Source organism: Thunnus maccoyii, chromosome 10 (genome assembly GCF_910596095.1).
Source record: "Thunnus maccoyii chromosome 10, fThuMac1.1, whole genome shotgun sequence".
In the NCBI taxonomy this organism is placed as follows: Eukaryota; Metazoa; Chordata; class Actinopteri; order Scombriformes; family Scombridae; genus Thunnus; species Thunnus maccoyii.
This window is the reverse complement of record NC_056542.1, coordinates 4,584,059-4,606,759: the sequence shown is the minus strand read 5'-3', so window position 1 is coordinate 4,606,759 and position 22,701 is coordinate 4,584,059. Positions and strand designations below refer to the sequence as shown.

General features: G+C 40.1%; 1 protein-coding gene and 1 long non-coding RNA gene across 4 annotated transcripts; one reads left to right on the top strand and one right to left on the bottom strand.

The window, feature by feature from the left end:
* Positions 1-951: 951 nt before the first annotated feature.
* Positions 952-22,423, top strand: lingo4b (leucine rich repeat and Ig domain containing 4b). 3 transcript variants are annotated; one of them, XM_042424312.1, is made up of 3 exons: positions 952-1,336; positions 18,982-19,097; positions 19,270-22,423. In XM_042424312.1, the coding sequence occupies exon 3, from the start codon at positions 19,282-19,284 to the stop codon at positions 21,094-21,096; it is 1,815 nt and encodes a 604-aa protein (XP_042280246.1). In that variant the 5' UTR covers positions 952-1,336; positions 18,982-19,097; positions 19,270-19,281; the 3' UTR covers positions 21,097-22,423. The 3 variants fall into 3 exon arrangements, with proteins under 3 accessions (XP_042280246.1, XP_042280248.1, XP_042280247.1); XM_042424314.1 differs by lacking the exon at positions 952-1,336 and adding an exon at positions 14,450-14,497; XM_042424313.1 differs by lacking the exon at positions 952-1,336 and adding an exon at positions 16,728-16,798.
* On the bottom strand, positions 5,560-6,602 carry LOC121905797. The gene is made up of 3 exons (XR_006098474.1): positions 6,516-6,602; positions 6,025-6,158; positions 5,560-5,937 (listed from the first exon to the last, which is right to left on the bottom strand). It is a non-coding gene; the product is annotated as an uncharacterized LOC121905797 (long non-coding RNA).
* Positions 22,424-22,701: the final 278 nt, after the last annotated feature.

The window sequence follows — 22,701 nt, the reverse complement described above, 5'->3', positions numbered from 1 at the left end:
CAGACAGGACAAGGTGCTGGTATGCTAAGACTATCAGGCACAATAAACAATCTGGTGAATGGACATGTACTATATATAGGATGTGACAGATTAGGGAGAATGAGTTGCAGGTTAGCATGTGGGTACTGTGGCAGAAAGGTGCAAAGATGAAGCTGTGACCACAAATAGATGCTATGGGAAGAATCTTGGAACAAACTAAACCGTAATATACCTGTTACGTTCTTTGAAGGTCGCCATAAATTAGAAGAAATGTGTAGATTACAGGAGCGTCACATTTTTATGGTTGATTTGTCTTCATCACCATGCAAAGATTTCTGTTTAAGTTGTCATGTTAGCGTTTATGCTGCCAAACTGCTGCAAATTCTGTCAGCTAGTTGACAAACTTTAATCATGCATCAAATTATATGAACCAATCTGATGTAAACACTTAATTAAAGTAACTTTAAGTACCAGAGAAGACCAGCGGATTCAAGAAACTGCAGTTTTCCCTATTTGTTAGGCATTGCAGTTAATAGGGAAATCTGCAAAACAGTATTTGATTAAACGTAGCCTTCTTAATTACTTTCTTATACTGCTCATGAATACCAAGACTTTAGTTATTACTTATTGGAAGCAATCAATCATAACACTAACTCTTAACTTTTCAATTTTACCTCCAAAATCAGCCTTTCTGTACCACTACAGTGAAAGTAGATCTAGAAAAACATCCTCTAACAGACTCCGTTTGTGTATAAATGTAAGAAATGTGAGAAAAGTCAACATTATAATGGCCTTTCATTAATTCTTGAATATTTATAGAAGAAAAAGGAGTGTGTTATAACTATAATAAACCTAATCTTCGTTACACAAGTCGTTACATGGGGATTAAAGCATTACGGCCCCAACACATGGCGCGTATCCAGCCTTAAATCTGTGGGACTTTTGTTCCAGCTGAGCGGAGGGATGCAGAGGGCGCAGCATCAGCAGCACCGCGGTCAGAGCGCAGCAGCTTCTCCAACAGCATCACTACCACCACACACACAATCAGACAGACACAGACACAGTCGACCTAAATTATTTTAGTAGCGCAATTATCCCGAAAACTCCCCCGAGGTATTCGGCAGTCGGGGAAAAAAAAAAAAGGAAATTAACGAAGAAGGAGGGCGCAGTAAAATTGCGCGACTCTGATGTGACAGATGTTGGAAAAGTCTGCTTTGGATGTAGACTGAAGAGGAGGAAAGAGGAAGAAGGGGGAACTGTCCCGAAAAGACATGAAGATGATTTTCTGTTGGGAGACGGACGATGGTCGTTGATGAAGTGGAAGCTTTGATGTTTCTTTCTCTGAAAGCTTCAACTGGTGAGTTTAATTTGCGATTCTCGATTTTTTTTTAATACTTTTTTTCCTGAAAACCTCAAACTACTTTTGAAGGTTTTCAACAGTTTTACTTGTTGTTGAACCTGAACACAGGTTTGATATATAAAGCATGAACTGATTTTAGAGTTTAGAGTTTATACTGTCTGTCCTGTAACATCCATTTTGAGGTTCGTAGTGTGTCTACTTAACATGAGTCAATACTACCTTCATGCTGTACCTCATTTATTATTATAACTATAAAAATATTAAAACGTTCCTGTTCGTTCTGCTTTTAAGTGTGTCATTATCAGTGTTGTTCTGTGGTTGTATTTGCGCACTTTTATATATGTATATATATATATATAATCATCATATAGATAGAATTACTATCTATATACTACTGACTTCTTTCTCAATGGTCAGCAAAACCTGGTTTACAGTGGAACTCAAGGAAAACATACGCAAACATATAAAAGACCGGAAATGAAGCCTCAAATTGCATTTATGTTTTATAACTAGGGCTACAACTATTTACCGTCATTATCGGTTAATTTGTCGATTGTTTTTTGGATTAACCAAATAGTTGATTGGTCTATAAATGTCAGAAAATTGTGAAATTGTCAGATCAGTGTTTCTCAAAGCCCAAGATAGAAACTAATATATATATATACCAACAGTCCACAACCCAAAGATGTTCTGTTTACTATCAAAAAGGACAAAAAAACAGAGAATTCTGGTATTTCTTATCTTTTCTTTTCTTAAAAAATGATTCAAAACAATTAACCAATTATCAAAGTGGTTGGTGACTAATTTTCTATCGATCGATTGTGGTTCTATTTATAATGGTTCCATATCTGAAGTGTATTGTTTATTTGGTGTAGTTTTGTCCCCATTTGGATAAGCTGGACAAAAAGAGTTATGACCTTTGGCGTTGTGGGTTGGGCACTTCTTTTTTCTAATCTTCCAAATTGTCCTCTGCAGTAAGAAGTCCCATCATGAAAACTTGCCATAATATTACTAAACTATAACTTGTATTGTGTCTGGTACGAGTTTAAATACTGACCTATGTTAATACTTTTATTCCCCTAGGTTTTTATGAAATCTCTTGAAACCATATTTTCTAGTTGCTTTGTTGTAAATCTGTCTTTTTGTTGTTGTTTTTTTTTGTGAAGTCCATGTGAACAGTAATCCTCAGGATACTTTGTTCCATAAACCTAAAAAGGGCCACAGCAGACTGTGTTTTTCTGCAGGATTACAGACAGCAGTTACTGCAGCCTCATTTCCCCCCTGGGACATTGTGATGCTGTTGGTGATTTTCTTTTTTCTTTATCAAGATGCTTCACTTTCACAGTAACTCTGATCAAACCTCTGTTTGACGCCCAAAACCGTATAATCTCCAAACTTGGCTCCCGATATCAGATTTGATTATTATCTCACCTGCAGTCTGACATAAGCCAGGATCAGCGTTTTCGTCAGGGCGCAGAGGTGAACTCAGACCAGCAGCAAACTCTCTGTCCTTTCCTCCTGTCATAATGAGGACGCACATCATAACAGATAAAGTGTAGCTCGGAAGGAGCGGATCGCCATCAAGGGAGAACCAAGGATTTGACGCTTGGGATTCTGCCAAATGGGCAATTTAATCAGAGGGCATTTTATGCACAGGAAGTATGTCAGCCTCCTTGTTAGCGGATGATTTATCTGGACTGTTATATTGGGCAGCCGCTCCAGACCTCAATTGATTTCAGCCTCAGGGAAAGAAGTATATGACAAGTCCTTAACTGGTTTCTCGGCTTTGCCCTCAGTGGGAGAAATGTAGCAGCTTTGAAGTGTACGTTCTTTGAATCTATACTTTGCAATATAGCAGTTTGTCTGCATTGTTCTGGCAGTGGCTTATATGACATTTTCCTTTTGTTATGTCAAACAGGTACCACATCACCATGACTCCTGCATGATTAGATGTGAACTCGCTAAGTTCTTTTGCATCCGATAGTACACATCTTGAAATTTCCTCCCAGCTGTGTGAATGACTAAACATCAACAGTGACCTCAGAGGAAACTTAGGGATTTGCAAGAGCTTATGAGCACTGTAGCAAAGTCAAGATGTACAAGCTTTTGTTCTGGTTTTGGGTTTTTTTTTTTTTTTTTTTTTTTTTACTTTAGGTAAAAAAAAAAATATTGCGTAACAGGAATGGCTTTTATCACAGTTACAGAGAAAAAACCTCCCAGAACCAAATCCAAAATGTTTTGTGTCCTACAACTAGAGATCAATATTCAGTTCAACACAACAATTTGTAGTTTAAACATGTCTTTTTCACTTTCTACTACTGGGGAAACTCTTTGCTGCCCTCACTACTAGAGGACCCTGCTAATGAAATCTGTGTTAAACTGTGTCCTCTGGTGCAGGAGAAAATAGATTTTTGTTTGCAATCCAGATAATTTTATTGTTAGTTCTATGTTTTTACTTACAAACTTGATTTTTGATTGCAGTGGTACAAATATGCTCTAAATCTCTCAGTCTGCCTTAAAGAGGTAAGAATAAACTTAATACCTTTTACCTTTCTTCATGTTAAAATATATTCCAGATAAGCACAAAGAGCACTCATCAATGCAGCATGACAATACTAATCAATGCAGCATGACAATAATAATTTACAATTTGTATTCAAAAAGCCATGCCTCTTGCACGCTCATTGTCCCAATAGAAAAAAAAACAAAAAACTAGGCAACAGTGTTTGACTGCAGCTTTGATTCCTTTCCAAGTGCACCTCCTAAATACCAGGCTTAGCCAAAGAGGTTTGGAGCTGCTGGATGTGTATCTGAGCCTGGAACAATGCATCCGCACATCCACTCACCATGTTTTCGGTCTTAAAGGCCATAAGATTAACATCAGAGTTATTCGGCACAGCTCGTGTTTTTGCAGAACACATAAATAAAGGATAAATATTAGTTTTCACGTGACGTCCCTCCTGTCTGTCTTCTGTTGTTTGTCCTCTCATCTGAGTGTCGACGAGACCTACTTTTTTGGAGGGATTGCACATGAAAAAAAAAATCTGTCCGGGGCAGAATCTGTGTGGCACAGCACTTTTGAACCCACCATGTGCACAAGCACTGTTCAGGCCACACAGTCATTTATAGTCCTTTTGTAGATGAATAGAAAGATCAGATGCTCACTGCCACTGGAGAAATGTAGTCAAAGCATTGAGTGAGGAGTTGAATGCCACTGCTCCGGGGGCTTGTGTCAGCAGCAGCAGCGTTGTGTTGTTTGGCCATGAGAAAAAAGCATCTTTGTACTAGAGGTGCATGTTTTCTTTCATGTCACATTTCTTGTTCCGTGAAGCGTGTGTCCTTTCCAGTTTGATTGTATCTAACTGTTTTGATTGTGCAGGCTTCTTGTCTCACATGCATTTTTATAATTTTTTGTAAAACTATCTGCACAAACTACATTCCAGCCTGTCTCTTTTATCACTGTAGCTTCGAATATGGAAGGTTTTAGTATCTGCCAACTATACACCTGTAATGTTAGATCTATAACTTGCTCAAAGATTTGATCCTCAGCTTTAAATCTTTTACATTTGCTTTTAACATTCATATCATCCATCCATTAAATGTTCATACAATCATGCATATATGCTCAGGGTCATGGTTCATGGACAGAGGCAACAAGGAAGGATCCAAATATAGACTCAGGCAGGCAGAGCAGGTTGAATTAAAGGTACTTTTCTATAACTAAAAATTAATGAACATGCTACCATTGTGTCAAATTTTAGTCAATCCAAAAAGGCTGACAAATTAGACAGGACTAAAGCTGGGAGCAGGTAAAAACAAACAAAGAAAAAACACAAAAATTGTAGCAGGAAAGAGGAAGGTTTACAGAACAGAATAGTGACAGGCAGAAACGGCTGGAAAACAACATAGAGGGCTGGCAAATAGTAGGAAAATGTCTGGTATTTACACTGGAGGGAACAACTGACAGGGCGTCTGGTCGACAGGTTGGGAATAAAAAGGTCTGGAAAGATGCAGGGGCTGCTGTTCCTTGCAGTGGCTCATCCACTGCGTAGGAGACAGTCTCAGATGGTTACAATACAAAGGCCAAGTGAAGCCACTGTGTGCTACTATTTATTGGAGGTGAGGAAGTTAACTGTGTATTTACGAGACTTCATCCTTGAAGTCTTTCTTCTTGTAAAACCGAGACATACGGTTTTAAAACACTCCTGATAAAAGAATTATTCTGACCTTGGTGAGACTTGTTAAAGTAAGTTTTCAAGTGCACCACCTTCTGTCTCTCATTCTGGTCCACTAAGCTGGACTCATTACTGTCCCCTGTGGCCAAAGAGAAGAAAACACCCACTGGAACTGTGGTTAATGAGAACTGCTGTTTTCCCAGATCAGCCACTAGGGGCAGCAATTAGCCAATTCTCATCTTGAAAACTGCACAAATGTGAGACTTATGCTTTGTTGGAAGTGTTTTCAAACTGTATGCTTTGGTTTTATTAGTGAAAGGGCTACAAGGACGAGGAATAATGCATGTCTGGTTAACCAATTTTCTCTTCTTCTTAACCACTGCCAAACATTTCCAAATGGGGCTGGAGGACCAGAAAGGTTGTCTGAAGTAGAAGAGGGCAGGTCACCATAACAGTCATTGTTTTTGTGTGTTTTTATGGTATTTTTGTTCTACTTTTCCTATAGATTACCTGTCAGTCACTGAGTGTCAAAGGCTTTAAAGCTGATGAGGATTGATTTCCTTTAGGTGGCGCTCTTTTTGGCGCCCATCTGTCAAGCCGTCATCTGTTGATTCATGGGGGCTTAAGGCAAGGCATATTTGTACCTGTCAAACACAGAGGTAATTGAAAAAGCTCACATAAATAGTAAAGCAAGTAAGCGCTTGTCGGATCTTCTAACGGAATCTGAAACCCCCTCCCTCCACACCTTTCCAATGTCGGTAATGGGGTGGTGGGCAAGTTCACATTTATAATTTTCCGAAAACGCCAATCTGACAATCGTTCTCAATTCATGCATTTGCTTGGATCAGCCAGGTGTGTAGAAATGTGACGGAGGTTAGGGTTTTAACGTCTCTCTCAAGCTTTCTTTTGTCGTTCTTTGTATGAGTGCTTTTGTCACAGTTTGTATGTAAAATAACATGAATGGCTTCAAGGATAGACTGTACAAAAGTGTGTGCTCTTACCTTGATTTTCATGATCCATTGAATCAAGACCACAAAGACATGTAGAGGACACAGAGTTCTTGGTGTGAGATCAGGGACGAAGATGAATGATGAAGCCATGTGAGTTTGGCCATTTGGAGAAGGTATAAACATTTCTGTCTTTAGCTGTGGTCGGATGACACATTGTATAAACTAGTTGTTCACAAGCCCCTTAACAATCCCTTAACTATTTCTTTCTCATTTGGTTCCAAACAAACTGCTTTCGCTGCTTTTTGAAAAATCACTTCCTGTCCAGCAGAGGAGTTTTCAAAGGGCTATCAGACAGTGAGTAGTCAGGATATCAAATGTAAAAGCCTCCATTTACTAGCTGCATGTTCCATTTCCATGTGTCCATTTTTTATAACCATTTAGTGAGGGTCATTGCCGCCGGAGCCTGTTCAGCATGCAGTTGGCGAAAGGCAGGGTACTTTCCGGAGAGGTAGCCAGTCCTTCATAGAGCTACGATCATAAATTATCAAGATAAAACTAAAAGTAGTAATGATGTCACAGTCATGCAATGGTGGTGTAGAGAGGAAGTGGATACTGTCTTTCTTGAAACACCACCAGCATTTTCCTCCACATGCATGAAGCTCTCTCCTAGACTCCCTAGACTGTTCTCACCTCACTTTTTTTTTAGCATTTGGTCAAATGACCAATGTTCACACTTACTTAGTGACCTCTTGCAATCGTGTGATTGTCCTCTCTCAGAGGCAAAAGCAGCAATAGTGTGACACTGTTATACCGCCACAAAACCTCATCCAAACCGATGGTCTGAGGATAGAGGGTGTTGTATGAGATACCGATTGCAAGGTCTCGATTGGTAATCTTTTGCTATACACTTACTATATACAGTAAATACAACTGATTTGATTTAAAGAGTAGGTCAGGGTGATGGTTCTGTGTACAAAGCATTAGCTTAGTAATGGGCGGACGGATTCTTTTCACAGTATCGGTTCCTTCGAGTTGATCCATGTAAATGTATCGAACCCAAGCGGCAACCTCCAGGGCTGAAAAATGAACTACAGTTCCTTGAATGGCCACTTGGGGCTCCAAAAGCGAGTCAATCTCCATAGACCCCCATGTTAAAATGCCCAACTTTACAGTAGAAATAAACATGTTTACAGCCTGGTACAAAAAACGGTTTTGGTCTCTATAGCTAATTTCCCCTTTCATGACAACTGTATGGTGAATTTTTTTATAACTCACCTGTTTAAATTTTATTAAGCAAGCAAGTAAAGTTATGCATAATGAAGGACATGGCTGCTTTGAGTGACAGGTCCGCCAGCCACTAGGTGGCTTGTTTAGGCCATTTGGCCCGCCTCTTTGCCCATTTTTGATTGGCTGGGAGTTAGGCAGAGTCACGTACTTCCAAGATGGCGACTGCTGAAGCAGCTCACTTTGAGCTTCAGAACTATTCTATGTCCACATGTTTATACAGTCTATGATTGAACCTTTCAAGTTTTGATAGTTTTTGCAAAATATGCCATCCGTCAGTTTCTCTGTGACGCTCAGTTATAGTACAGGCACATTCGACAGCTAGTGCTGCCTGCTCCACAAAATTTCTCTTCAGTGCATTACCAGTCATCATGTATAAGTTTACATTAATAAAGATAAAAATATTAATTTAAATGTATTGATTCAGCAATCCACTTGTATGTAGGTAGTCTATATAAGCTCAATACGATGTTACAGAAATGTGATGTGACACTGACCAACGATCTGTCGGTCTTTCTGAAGGGCAGGTAGCAGACCAGGTAGCAGTTTGTTCAGTCTCATTCAATTTAACCTGCCGTCTGTCTCGACTCGAGTCCAATTAAATCGCTTCTCGTTCACTCATACGTCCTAGTTCGAGAGAACGGTTCATTTGATCTTGTTCAGTGAGTAGCTGCCAGGTTGTCTCGACTCGAGTCACTCACTGACGTTCTCGTTCAAGACAATGATTCCCGCTCATTCATTGGTGCTCATTCATGTTTTGAGTGACTGCACCACCGTAGCAGGCAGGCAGGCAGTGTGAGCAGTACCCTATGATAACAGTGAGTGGATGTGGGCGGTATGAGTGGGAAAAAGTCTGGGATTCATGACCACTCGGTACATTCGACAGGCTGACCCGGTACATACCGGACACTAAAAAGATTAGTTCAAAAAGGTTTGTTTGTTCATTTTTGCCCATCACTACATTAGACTTCGACACTGGTGCCCACAGTTTGTGTTCTGTCTCTTACCAACTGCCAACGCCGCTTCCTTTTAACCACAAAGATGACTGTTTCCCAACATGAACTAGCTAGTAGGGGTGGAGCCGAATCCGAATCCGATATTTGGAAAAGCAAAAATAGTGGGTTTTTATGAATATTTATTTCATACAAATATTTTAGAAATTATTATTTGTTTTCAGGAAGAAAAGAAAAACATGTCAAATAACAGCGCGCAGGTCGGTTACATCGCCGTCTCCGTCTGTGTGTCATGGATGTATAACCTATGTGTATAACTATCCTCAGGTCTCTGTGTGTAGTGAAGCTGCCCGTTAGCTGAGTAGTCAGAGCAGTCATCCATGGCCTGGGAGACCTGACTTAAAGACCTGGTGAGGGGACCTCCTTCGCAAAATAGTTTATTGATGAAACTTATTTTAACACTTTAATATCCTTAAGTTAGACATGTAATAAAAACAAGAACAGTATTTTTACACCTATTTCCACTTTTATTGGAATGCAAATACAAATACAGATAATTTTGCTGCCACAACAAATACAGATACAAATACCAAATACTGGGATTTCTGCACATTCCTACTAGCTAGCTTTAGTTGCCTAAACTTTGTACAGTTGCTATAGTTACCTGGAGTTTAATATACTGTGTGCAGTGATTTAGAACAACCATGTAAGTTTGTATATGCACAGCATTTATTATTTGTTATACTTACAAGTATTGGGTGTGTATTCAAAGCCTAATATATCATAAGTTGATTTGGCGCTATACATAAGATTTGATGATAAGAAAAATATAGAAAATTGCCAGCCATATCCTTCAAGTGAACAGTTTCAGTCATGCAGATAGGGTATCTAAAAGTGCTAAGTCAAAGGCAGCTGGATTAGCTGTTTTATTCTTGAAGATATTTCATCCAAAAGTCCCCCTTAGTTCTCTTGACTGGTAGGGGAAATCAACATGTCCCCCTCAGGATGTCAATGTCCCAAAAGAGGTTAAAATGCCTGGGACTCCCATCTTTGAACTTCCAGATATTTGTTCAGTTGCTTTTGTTACATCAAAAATGACAAACATCAATATAAAATTTGAACTGGTGCAATTAGGTCTGTTTTGAAGCACATTGTACAGTGTGTAATGAGTGTGCAGGGGAGCAGCAGGATTAAAAAAGAAAAAGAAACTTTCCTACACTTTGTATCTATAGAGTCTCCACGGTTTTCTGTGGGAAGTGAAAGCAGCGATGTGTAGCGAACACAGTGACAGAAAAATATAAAATAAAATGACCAGAAATGACATCTTTGAAAGTAGACTTCAACAGCAATGGACACATCAGTGGCTGTGGGGAATTGAGTCCCTGACCTGCCAGTTAAAAGGATGCCTCCCTCACATATAGCCTACACACAGCACTGGCACTCCAAATGATCTGTCTGCCGCCCTTTTTTTTTTTTTTTTTTTTTTTTTTTTGCCTTTGTGCCTCTCTTGCTGGCTCAGGCTGAGCTGAAAACCAGGTGGGACTGTGGATAGACTCCGTCAGATTAGCGACCAGGTCAGTAAGTGTGCCAAAGATGAAAAGCTCCACCTGCACACTACTGAGAGGAGATTATGGAGTTGATCGCTTTTCCTGTGGAACAGGGGGGAAAAAAATTACAACTGTGATTTGTTTCTTATTTTGTTCTCAAAAGGGTCAGCTCAGCATCATTTCCTCTTAACCCTTTATTTGACACTACTAATGTTTGTTAGAAAAAGTCTATTTGGATGGTTCAAAGGTGCACAGTACAGTAACAAAGACAATATACTCAAGTTTTCTTTACTTGAGCACAATTTTACTAAAGTATTTCCATTTTTTTGACTTGACTTCTTTTCTTTTTTGTTTCATTTTCTCCTTAATCCTCCCTTTTGTTCTTCTAATTTCTTTCTATCCCTTCATTCATCTTATTGCCTTTTTTCCTTCCTTTTTCCACTCATTGCTTTTTTCCCCCTTCTACTTGTTATTATTGCTTTGTTTACCACCTTTTTCCACTTTCCCTGCTTTAATCCTTATTGCTTCGCCCTGTTGTTTCCAACCGTTGCTTTCTGTTTTTTTCAATGATCTGAAAAATGAACTCAAGTCTCCTTCTTCAAATACCTTTGATTCTTTCACTGCTCGTACCTGTTTACTTTCGCTTAAGTGAACATTTGCATCTTTCTACTGAGATAGAACATTTACTTTAATAATCTGAGTGGGCCCACTTCTTCTACTGCAGGACTTTCAGATTTTATCAAAGAATCCTTCTCTAATAGAAACACAAGAACACATGTTTGCCTTTTGTCAACAGCCGTCAAAACAGCAACAGTCTGTTGTCCCAGATTTTATAAGGGCTTGATCGCAGATGAAGTCTACAGTCTTGTGTTGCCCTCAATTAGTTTGATCAGTGTTTGACATGTGACCTCTTCCAGGTTAAGAGCCTTCTGTCTCCCATCAGTCAGCTCCCCTTTGATGCGTGACCTCCCCTCATCCCTCTAATGTACGCTGATGGATCCGACACATCACCGCTGTTAGCTGAGACGACCTAATTTGTCACATCACATAGGCGCTGCACTGAGACTAATTCCCTTCCCTCATTTATTTGTGCTATTATTAATATTGCAGACGGTGCACTCTGTGTGAGTTCTAACTCTCTCCTCTTCAGACTGAGGAATTACAGCAGAGTGCTTTACCCAACACGCAGTCTGGAGACCGATGTGAGTGGATATGTCACTGTGACCCACTTCCACCACACGTTACATGGATGTAAATACTAAAAACACCCATTCTTAATGCGTCTGTCCCTCTCTCTCTGTCTGTCTGTGTTCCTTTTACAAACATGTTTGCTTTTTTTCACTTGTAGGCAGTCACTTTTGCCCTGTTATTATTTTTTGTCTCCCATTGTCAAGGCGCACATGAGCAATATTTTTTTATATTAATAATGGATCAGATGATTACTTTTATATGGAACGGAGCCGCTTGTAGTCGTAAACACAAAGACAATAATCATCCAATTCTGCAGCTTCTACAAACCTTTCTAGTGACTTTCAGCTCATCGTTTTGGATTTTGCAACATCATTGTTTTGGTTCACTCTCATTGCTTTCAAAATGTCATTTTGGGTCACAAGAGGCAGCAAAAGAGCTCTAAAAACCCGCTGTGTGCTACCTGCCCATCACCAAACAGCAGACACATGGTTAACAACTAACTGGTGAACATTGTGGAGCATTTTAGGAGCTAAAGAACCAGATATTTACCTCAAGAGTTGGTGGAGACCGAACGCAGAACAAACCGCTATTGCACAAGTTTAACTTGACATTTCATGTTAATATATCTGAGTTGCGAAATTGTAGAACAAGGAAAAGAGCAGGCAAATACAAGAATAAAGGAAGCAAATAAATAATTCAGGAAGTGCAAATGGCAACTAAAGACAAGAAAAAATAACAAAAACATCCACACTCCACACAAAAACACATTCAGAGTAACTAATTATACATTTGAGACGACTAGAAAAACTGTCATGACAGATCTCAGCGAGAGCAAAAACTTCACCATTTCAAAATAGACTGAAAAACCAGTGCAACCCGTAAACATTCAGATGAAATAAATCTGTTTCAGTGTGTAGGCACAGAAGCAAACAATTAATATAATCCTATTTGTCACAGGCACAAGCTCGCAGCCATACTGACACACACTTTTCTTTATCTCAACCCCACATGCCAATTTCAAATATGCAACCAGGCAAACACACCCTTCCTTGGTGACATTAGTATTCATGGGTCTGCAGTTCTCTCACAGCTGTGAGCAGCTCAAAATGATCAAATTAGAAGTAGCTCGCTTGACCTCCAAACATGTAGACCTTAACATGTTTTGCATGATTACGTAAACGCGTGAAGATTATATTCCTCCGCCACCACACGCTGGATTACGTCATAAGAGCAGATACTTCATTTTTCACCTGTTCAATATTGTTACGCTCACTGAGTCGAGCAGCAAGCAATATAATTAAGATAAAGTTATTGTGTCGGTATTAGAATTTAATAGCGTGATTATATTGGCGAAAAAAAGGTCTTCCCAAGCAATGTTATTTTAATAAATACAGAAAGACGAAAATGCACCAAGAATATTAAAAGCATTTTGAATGTTAACCTTCAGCAATTCTATTGTATGAAAACATACAGTATTTTTAATCAGATCACGTAACGTGTCAACTGTTCTTTTACAACGTTTAATATTCAGTTTCTTCCACCATCTCTTTGTCCACTGTTGGCAATGACAAATATATTTTTACTGACTTTACCGGCTGCTTTGTCCTTTTTAGTTGTAGCTTCTGTGTCCTGCCAAACATCTGGCTCATCCCACATAGGATTACAAGACACCGCTATTTTACAAAACATGCATCCTCCGGTAACACATATACAAAAGCCTGTGGAAAAAAAAATAGTAATAGTGATTATTCTACAAATTCATATGAATTATATAAATTAAACTATATAAAAAACTTGTATTTTTAAATCGACATTAATGACACCACAACTACTGTAACTACATGTTTTCTATTCATTTAAAAACGGGACAAACTTGTAGAAACAGCCTCCAAACCTCAAGACTCCGAGTGGGTGTTTCTATGGCAACATTTGGCAATTGAGAGCCGTTGCTAGGAAACATGTTCCTGAAGAACTAGTTGTACTACTGTACTACTGTATAGCCTAAAGGTCCACGTAGTATTAGTTAAAACATTAGCTATTTAAGCTAGCTGTCCTTTTATCGAACGTTGGAGGGCAACGAGCTCTTAAGTTTGTTTTTGACTCAGAAAGCGGAAACTACTTAGCCTAGCTTGCTAAATGTTAGCCCTGATTCCCACTTGACATTACTCGCTGAGTCACTGGCAGCTCATGCACATGCTCAGTGTTGTGTTCGTCCCATCCGATAGAGAGAAAGGTATCTAGCTAGCTAGTCTTCCTTTCATGGGTCCAGATGTGGTGATGTCATGAGTTTTGCTTTGAACTGACTCTACTTTTGTCTCTTCCATGTTTTTCTCCCTTGCATTTCAAACATTTTGTTTATTTAACATTGATGTGGCTCCCAACATGATCTTCTGTACAAGTTCTATCTCTGACAAACCCAAAGGGGAAAGACCGGGGAACTTTTGTTTTCCAGCTATGCACCCGACAGCTGTTCTGCCAGCAAACCTTTTAATATTTTCTGCTTGCATACTGGAGGTCTCAGGGGCCGTCACAGTGCAGCAGGTGCCAGAAGCCCGTAAAAAAGAAAACACACACCAACTCCACCACCACCACCACCACATATTCAAACACACATATTCAACGACTGCAGCACACAAACACACACACAGAAAAATACACACAAGAGTGCAAAGACACAAGCTCACGCTCTGTGATCTCTGCACTGTTGTTCTGTTCCAGCCGCTTTAATTGGGGATTTGAGCCAGGCTCTTGTCTTTCTCACTGTGACGAGCTAAAAATAGCTCTTTGACAAGTGTCAGAAAACCCAGCCGGGCTCAGACTGTGCATTCTGTGTCAAATGGGCTGCTTGGCAGAGAGATTCGTGCTTGGGGCGCCGAACACAGAAGGAAACAAAGACAGTCACCCCGCAGTCTGTATGACGTTATGCTTCTGTTTCACGCACCTGTTGCAAAGGAAGTATTCATGCTAAGTCTTCATCTCAGTAATTGCACACTGTCTCATTTTGCTGCAGGTCGCTAAGTAACAGGAAGAGATTGAGTGTTGGAGAAAAGCAGATAAGGTAAAACTTAAAAGGGCCAAGCTCTGAGAGACTTTCCTCTCAAAGCTAATGAAGCCGTAATGCGAGCGAGAAGAAGAATTCAAGTTAATTGAGAATCATTGCCCTCTCCTTGCTTCTGGCCATGTTACAGCAAGATAATGGTATGAGTTACTGTTCGCTGTCGCATTTCGTTGAATATGATCTTCAGCAGAAGTGCTCATGTTAGCAGTTTGGTGAATGAGATGAACACTAAAAATGTTCCATCAGAGCTGAGTTGAGTGTTTCTGGTGAGCATAACCAGCAAACAAACACCACACATGGAGATAAAAAACACTTCCAAATATCTGCCCCACAGCAAAATCTTTTTTTGTTGTTGTTATTTACTTGTAGTTTGGTGGAGATGTTCTTTTTATGATGTGATTCACATCACCAGAGAAACATAAAGCCACTCGGAAGTGTAAAGTAATGACTAACTCTGCAGCTGTGTGCAGAAAGTCCTAATTTTAACACGGGGTGGCAACTGTCCACAGATTGATGTAAGGCGATAAGGGCTGAGAAGCTGAGGAACTTGATGGGTTTTGTCCAGTGACAGAGGAGAGAGGGCAAACTGAGTACAGTCAGGAAGTTGAATTATTTCAAAGAATTAAGTGATGATGTTTACCCAAAAGACTCTGCTAGGAGGTTACATCCGAGTGGCTTTGATGTTCTTTGCATGTTGGTATTTTGAGGAGTTTATTAGGTAAGAGCTGGCCTCTGCTTGGCTTTAGCAGAGTGGTTGTTTTTGAGTTATGCAAAAAGGTTTTGGCAGGGTCATCAAATGGCAGCTAAGGTTTTATTTTGCCAGACTCTGGCAAAGTAAACACAACAGATAGAGAGACTTCCCTTGCTGACCAAACAACATTATTATTAAATCAAATTAGAGATGACTGCAGGAGGGGAAAAAGCAGCAGAGATGTTTGATTAATTAATTATTGATTGCAAAGTTGTTATTCTAGTTGCGCAACTTCATCAGTGGGAAATGAAAAAAATGTCCTCAAACCAACTAAAGTTTAACAGCAGACAAACTATTTTTTTTACAGGTTGTGCACATTTGCACATATTTGCCTTATAGTAATTCATTTGTATGTTTATTTGTAGTATGCAGATTATAAAGAATTTAAAAAATTCACAAAGACTATCATGGCAAGAAAGTTGAGTTTCCTGGTGATAGGGGTAGACTGTCTGATTCCTAAAAACATTATGGTCTTAAAAATAGAGTGTCTATTCATTTGAAGCCTTTCTGTATCATATTCCTGAAGGCATCACAAGTTTGAGGTGTTATGTCTTCACTCACATTCACAAACACTGATTGGACAGACTTCAACCAAAGCGGTAACGGCTCTTTAAGTGACTGCTGTCGGCTCTAATTTGAAACCGCATTATAGAAAACGACAAGCGGCTGTGCGTAATAGAAAATAGTTTAGCCTTAATTAACATGGTAACACAACACTCATGTGACTTCGCTCCGCGCAGGGTGAGAAATAGATGGTCGAAATTACAAATGCATTTATTTCCTCACTTTCTAATTTGAGGGACGGGGTCAGTACTGGCCGTGACTCAGGGGTCGCGACCTTTAACTGCACTGTAGTTTTATGATGTGTGCAGAGATGCAGAGGAGGAGCAATGCTGATCCCTGATTGGTTGGAAGGACTTGGCAAGTGACATCCCACCCGCCTGAGATATCACACACCTGCCAGTCTCTGTCTCTCACCAGTTCGGGGCTCGGGGGGGATCAACAAATTTGAATTGTGAGCCCCTCCCATGTATTACACATAGCAGAGCAAGGAGACTGATATGAGTTATTGAAGGTTAAAAGCCAATATTTGTTGCCGATAATGAATTTCTTTACATTTGATTGTTTTCATTTAAACTCCAAATGTACCATATCAGGCATTTATAGCAAGAATCAACTTTCAAAAGCAAATTAAAGATGAATAATATTAAAAAGTAATATTAGGTTTCCTCTGTGGTCAAGAAAACCTCCCCCCCTTGATCAATCACGTCTGGCCAAAATCCAACATTTATTAAAAGGCCAGTATCGGTGTGTCTGATATATCGGTCTACCATGAGTCCTGAGAGTCTGAGTGCACAAGTGTTGCGTTGTGAGTCAGCGCTCCCAGCCAGTATAAGAGCTGTTTGCATGAAGAGTAGGGATGAGACAAAGATTGTGCAGCTCTGGGACTGTCGACAACTCTGCCACTCAGAGGAGAGGCTGCAGCAAGGGCGAGTCCACACTCTGGAAACAGTCCGATGGTGGAGAGTGAGAAGCTGCAGCTGCTGCGGGTTAGACTCCAGTTTGACATTTGATATATTTAAAAAATTTGGATTGTATTTGCTGTATTTTTTGAAACATAATAAATGTACATAACTTTGCTCATGAGCGCAGCTTATGTTTCGGGCTTTTGAGTTTTACTATGTAGCTGTGGGACGTTTGTCGGTGCTGTGTTAAGAATTAGAGTTGATCTTTTTAGGTTAGTTATCTTTGTTGCATGTACTATAGAAGGTCTCAGTGGTGGTTGTTGGATAGGAAATACATAATTTAACTCATATACTTTCCTAGTATTCAACTGGCAAGTCCAGACACTGGCAGAATAATGTAATTATGCAATATTTCATAGTGCAGTGTTTTACATCAGTGGGACTCTTTTTGGATTAATTTCCCTCAGAGTGTGCACGTTGCTTTCCTTTATACTCTGTATCAACGCTGTTTTAGCTCATTTTTTTAGCTTGACTAACACTAGGAACTCTATCATCATGTTTTTTAAACAAAAGTGGATGTTTAAAATCTCCATAATTATAAGCCTATTATTTAAGTATTTCCCTCTAAATCCCTACATATGTGAAAAATGTTGCCACTGTGGATGAAATTCATTAGTCAGTATTTCAAACGCTGGCCAGTCCTAACTTGATGAGTGATTTCCCTAATTCAGAATGCACTCCATTCTTGCAATAATTAGAGCAGACTGGCCATCATTTAGTGAAACGTTGGACATAAATTACCTCCTTTTGGAACAAAGTTCTTTGGTAAAAATATCACTGCCATCAATTAAAATACATAGGTTACTTGACAATTTTTTTTAGAAACTATCCTTTGGAAACAGAATCTTAAATAGATTTAACTGAACTGAAAAAAGCTGAAAAGAAAATTTGCTTCTGTAAAAGACTATAAATAATGATAAAAACAGCTTGCAAGTAGTGTCAAGTTCACTTATGTAGCCAAAAACCACATATGTGTATTAGAGAGCTTTGCAGTCATTACAGCATGAGACACCCTCTGTCTCAAGAACCTCGATTCGAATAAGAAAACCCTTTTACAAACCAAAAAAATGACCTTCCAGGACAAATACACATGCAATATCTTTGTCTACACTGATTTGTCTACACTTTGTCATACCCTTTAATGTTTTAAATGTCCTACTTCATTGCTTATTTTGAGATTTAAACTAATTTTATTGAGAGAATCTATATCACTCTCACTCTGTTGCTAGCTCTGTCTCCAGTTGGCGTGCCTAAATCCAGATGCCTAGCCCAGGGGGCAATGCTCTCATCCCACTGAGGCCTCATCTGCACTGTCAGAGGCAATGCACATGAGACTGAACTCTCTAATACTTTTTTAAGGGGAGGGGGGCAGATCATATGTGAACATTTCTGCGACTGTTAAGTGCAGTTAATGGTACTTTTCCAATCTTTGGGAGGATAAAATGTCCTGAGTAGAAAGTAAGATATATTCTTTGATAATCAGCTAAGTAGAGATTTTGTCTGTAGTCCGGTTTTACCAGCTGCAAACATCTGCTTCACACTCAGATTCTGTGTACTCAAAATGTGCACTTTTTTGTTGTGTTCTCCTGCATATCAAATGACAAGTGCAGAAAGCAACATAAATTAATTATAGGACATATTCATGGTCAGAAGTAAAACCATGTTGTTTTCTTGCTTGTCATCATGCACCTGCGGACTTTGGGGGTGGATCAGTTTGTCTCAGTTTGGCATCCACTGCTATAAACCTGAACCAGCAAATAGCGAAGCTCAAAAGGCTAAAAAAAATGTTCTTTTCATTTAGATCCATTGGTACTCTGGTCACTCTTCTCTGTGAGACAGCTGCTACAAAATGAATCATTTAAAACCCAGGACAGGACGGCCTGCCTGGGTTTTAAATGAAAGTTGTCTTTGTGCTGATTTTTAATCTGTCTTATTAACAGAGAGTTAACGGTTTTCTTATGTCTGTTTTACTAAAAGCTGAAGCTTATTGCCATTACACTACACCAATAGATGATGGCATATTAATTCTCTCATAATGTGGTGGTAGAGGTAAATGCAAACTTAAGTGGAGCAGTTTTTTTTATATAGAACCAAGTGTTTTGGGATGCTCTCTTTTGTTTGGATATTGAGTTAAATGTTGTCTTAAAGCCAATGTTTCTTTCATTTTGTTAAGACTTGTTTTCTTTCTGTCTCTCTGTTCTTTCCAGGCCACTCTAAAGGGTATGTTATTGACTGAACCACATCTCTACAGAGGACTTAACTCAAGTCTGATTTCCACTTGACTGCCACTGGTTATGAAAATCTGCACTCTGAGACTGAAACGGTATGTCTTGACTAAATATGTCTTTTTACTTAATAAAGAACATAAATCCAATGCAAACACACTTTGTTCTGTATTTCTTATGAAAAACATGAGCTGAAACAATTGCATGCACACTGACATTTCTGCATTAATTGCCATAATCATCAGAACTTATGTCTATGTCTCTTCTCAGGCTGGGGGTAAGATGTTTGTGGAGTCTGTCGTGCGATGGGGGGCATGGAGCGTCCTGCTCCAATTTGGATTGGGTGTATCCGCAGGAGGCTGTCCTCCACCCTGTGTGTGTCGACCTGAAGCTAAAGAAGTGATCTGCTCTGGCAAACATTTGAACTCAGTGCTAGAGGGCTTTTCCAGCGATGCGAGGCATTTGGATTTATCCTACAATAAGATTAAGACCGTGGGACGCCGCCAGTTCTCTGGCCTCCAGCAACTTCAAGAGTTGGACCTTAGTGATAATATAATCTCCATGATTGAGGTGGAGGCTTTCCAGGGGCTACAGAATCTCAGGACGCTTCGGATTAAGAATAATCGACTCAAGATCATCCCGGTTGGGGTGTTTTCTGGCCTGTCCAGTCTGCGTTTTCTGGATCTGAGCCAGAATGAGATTCTGGTCTTCCTGGACTACACCTTTAAAGAAATGGCGAACCTGCAAACGCTGGAAGCCGGTGAGAATGACTTAGTGTTCATCTCCCAGCGGGCTTTCTTTGGTCTGCAGAATTTACAAGAGCTCAACTTAGACCGCAGCAATTTGACGTCCATTCCCACAGAGGCGTTGTCTCAGCTCCAGAGCTTAACACGGCTGCGCATGCTACGGCTCACCATTTCTACACTCCCCAACAACGCTTTCCGCCGGCTTCACCGTTTGCGCAGCCTCGTGATTGCAAACTGGCCATCATTAGACACTATGGCTAGTAACAGCCTGATTGGTCTCAATTTGACCTCGCTTGTCATCAGCAGCTGCAACCTAAGTGTGGTCCCTTACTCAGCACTTCGTCACCTGGTCTATCTGCGCTTCCTGGACCTGTCCTACAACCCCATCACTGTTATCCAAGGCAATCTGCTTGGGGACCTTTTGAGACTCCAGGAGTTACACCTAGCAGGGGGGAGCCTGCTGCGAATAGAGCCGGGGGCCTTCAGGGGTCTGGCCTACTTTCGCATGCTCAATGTGACATCCAATCAGCTCACTACTTTGGAGGAGAGCGCCTTCCACTCAGTGGGGAACCTTCAGGTGTTGAGGTTGGATGGGAATCCCCTGGCATGTGACTGCCGCCTTATCTGGGTGGTCCGCCGCCGATTACGCTTGAACTTTGATGGACATCAGCCCACTTGTTTGTCTCCTGATGCTGTAAGACAGCGTGAATTCAGAGACTTTTCAGAGAAGGAGCTCCCGAGGCTGTTTACCTGCCGCCCTGCGCGTATCATGGACCGCAGGCCGCAGGAGGTGAGAGTAGAGGAGGGTACTACAGTTCTCTTCTCCTGTAAAGCTGATGGGGATCCATTGCCATCTATCACCTGGATCTCATCCCACAAGAATGTGGTTTCTCCAACAGGACGAATCAGAGTTTTGCCCAATGGTACTCTAGAAGTGCGTTTTGCCCAGGTTCAGGACAGTGGCACATACCAGTGCCTGGCAGGCAACGCAGCCGGCAATGACAGCTTGACTGTCGGTCTGTACGTCAAGGGGCTCCCTCGTAATCGAACCATCCCCTTCTTCACAGAGGAGGGCTGGGTTGAGCCTTCAAACCCCCAAGCTGTTAACTCCTCTGCTCAAATGGCCAAGCCATACCCTTTTGATGCAAAGACACTGATCATTGCTACCACTATGGGCTTTCTGTCTTTCCTCAGTTCAGTGGCAATCTGCTTTGTCTTCATGTTCTTCTGGAGTCAGAGCAAAGGCCAGATCAAACACACGGCGACTATCGACTTTGTTCCTCGGTCGTCCATGGGTGGAGGAGGAGGGGAAGGAGGTGATGGTGGCAGATTCACCATGAAACTTATTTAAAGCCAAGGAAGAGCTGAAAGGGGTCTTTATACTGACTGTGAGTTCTGCTGCACTACGGACTCCCCATTGGGACACTGAAGGACAGAGATTCTATTCAAAGGCCCCTCTAGAGGGTAGATCAGAACCAGTTTGTTGGCTTGTGCTTGTCCTCTTCTAATTTTAGTGCCGAAAGTTACATCTCAGCACCCACTTGGCTGTATTATTTAACTAATGAATATCTCATGATCGTGGAATAGAAAGATGTTAACAGATTGTAGGCAGAGCTGTCTCATCATTACCGTGCATTTGATTTAAACAACTTGTACTTTGAATAAACCTACCTAGCAGAGGTCAATTTTCTATGTAGCATGTAATTGTAAAATAGTTTGAATTTTCACAGATTTTGGGATTAACACATAAAGACAGTTTGAGTATGACACATTTATCAAATGTTTCTTGGTTGTCAAAACATATCAGGTGCTTGTATGCAACCCATATTGTACAAGCGTGCTCAGCTTTATGTCTTCACTTGCCAATACAAGCCAAGTAAACATTTGCCCTTTTGACCCTCGGGTGGCTATTTCTGCTTACCCACAGGTTCACCTCAAAGACTGTCAATTCAGCATTGGTTGTAAGACTTTAACATGTGAATATGTTATGTGCATAAAGCTTTTGATACTTGCAATAAATATATGGAATAGACTAGCCAAATAATTTCTGATTCTGAGTTGATACTAACTTTATGTTTGCATTTTGGATATTCATAGAGTGTTGCAGTATGTTTCAGGTATGCAGCATTGGAGAAAGATCTTTCTGTTGGGTTACTACTTATTTTAAATGATCACATGACAGTGTAAGGGGACTGATAGCATACCATAATGTATATAGGAATGTACTGTATCCTTTACTATTTCATATTTTAAACAAGTTTGTCAGGTCCAAATTGGATCACTCTCTTTCTTTTATAACATATTACTGTAATAACATTAGATGACTCCTTGTTCCATTAGAAGATGTTATGATTTCTCCTTTTTATATTCAAGAAACCACTTTTTTTATTTTTTACCCGCACAACACACTGAAAAATATGTGCCTCAGCAACATTCTCACCATCGACAGAGAGAATGCTCACGTGACCATCTTGTAAATATTTAGGTCAAGGACATTTGTGTGCGCTGGGTTTGTTCTATCATTTTATCTAGTTCTGGGGATTAGTGTCTCTCAAATAAGCCACTCTTGTTGTGTTTAAACTTAACTGTAGATGCACTACGCACAAACAAATGCTTCATTATGGCTGGAAAAAGTTGCTCATAAGATATGTATTTTCATTTTTTTTCATTTTATGTTATTAAATGCCTACATTTGAACCTACCTTGTGTGTATGTGTTGTTTTGAATCTTTTCATGTAAGATATCCTGGAATGTTATCAAATGGAGAAAAAAAAAAAGCTAGATCCAATCATCTTCAAACCAATCTGTCTGTGGATCTTCATCTGAAATGATTCCATTGTTGGGAAATTGGCAAGAGAAGCACACATTTTCTTGCGTAACCAAAGCACTTAATCTCTGTGCTGTGAGTGCATTGTGAGGACTTTGTGTTTCAATTTGAGACAGAAAGTGGCCTTGT

Coding starts and splice junctions, on each gene's coding strand:
- lingo4b (XM_042424312.1), top strand. CDS start 19,282: ATGTTTGTGGAGTCTGTCGTGCGATGGGGGGCATGGAGCGTCCTGCTC.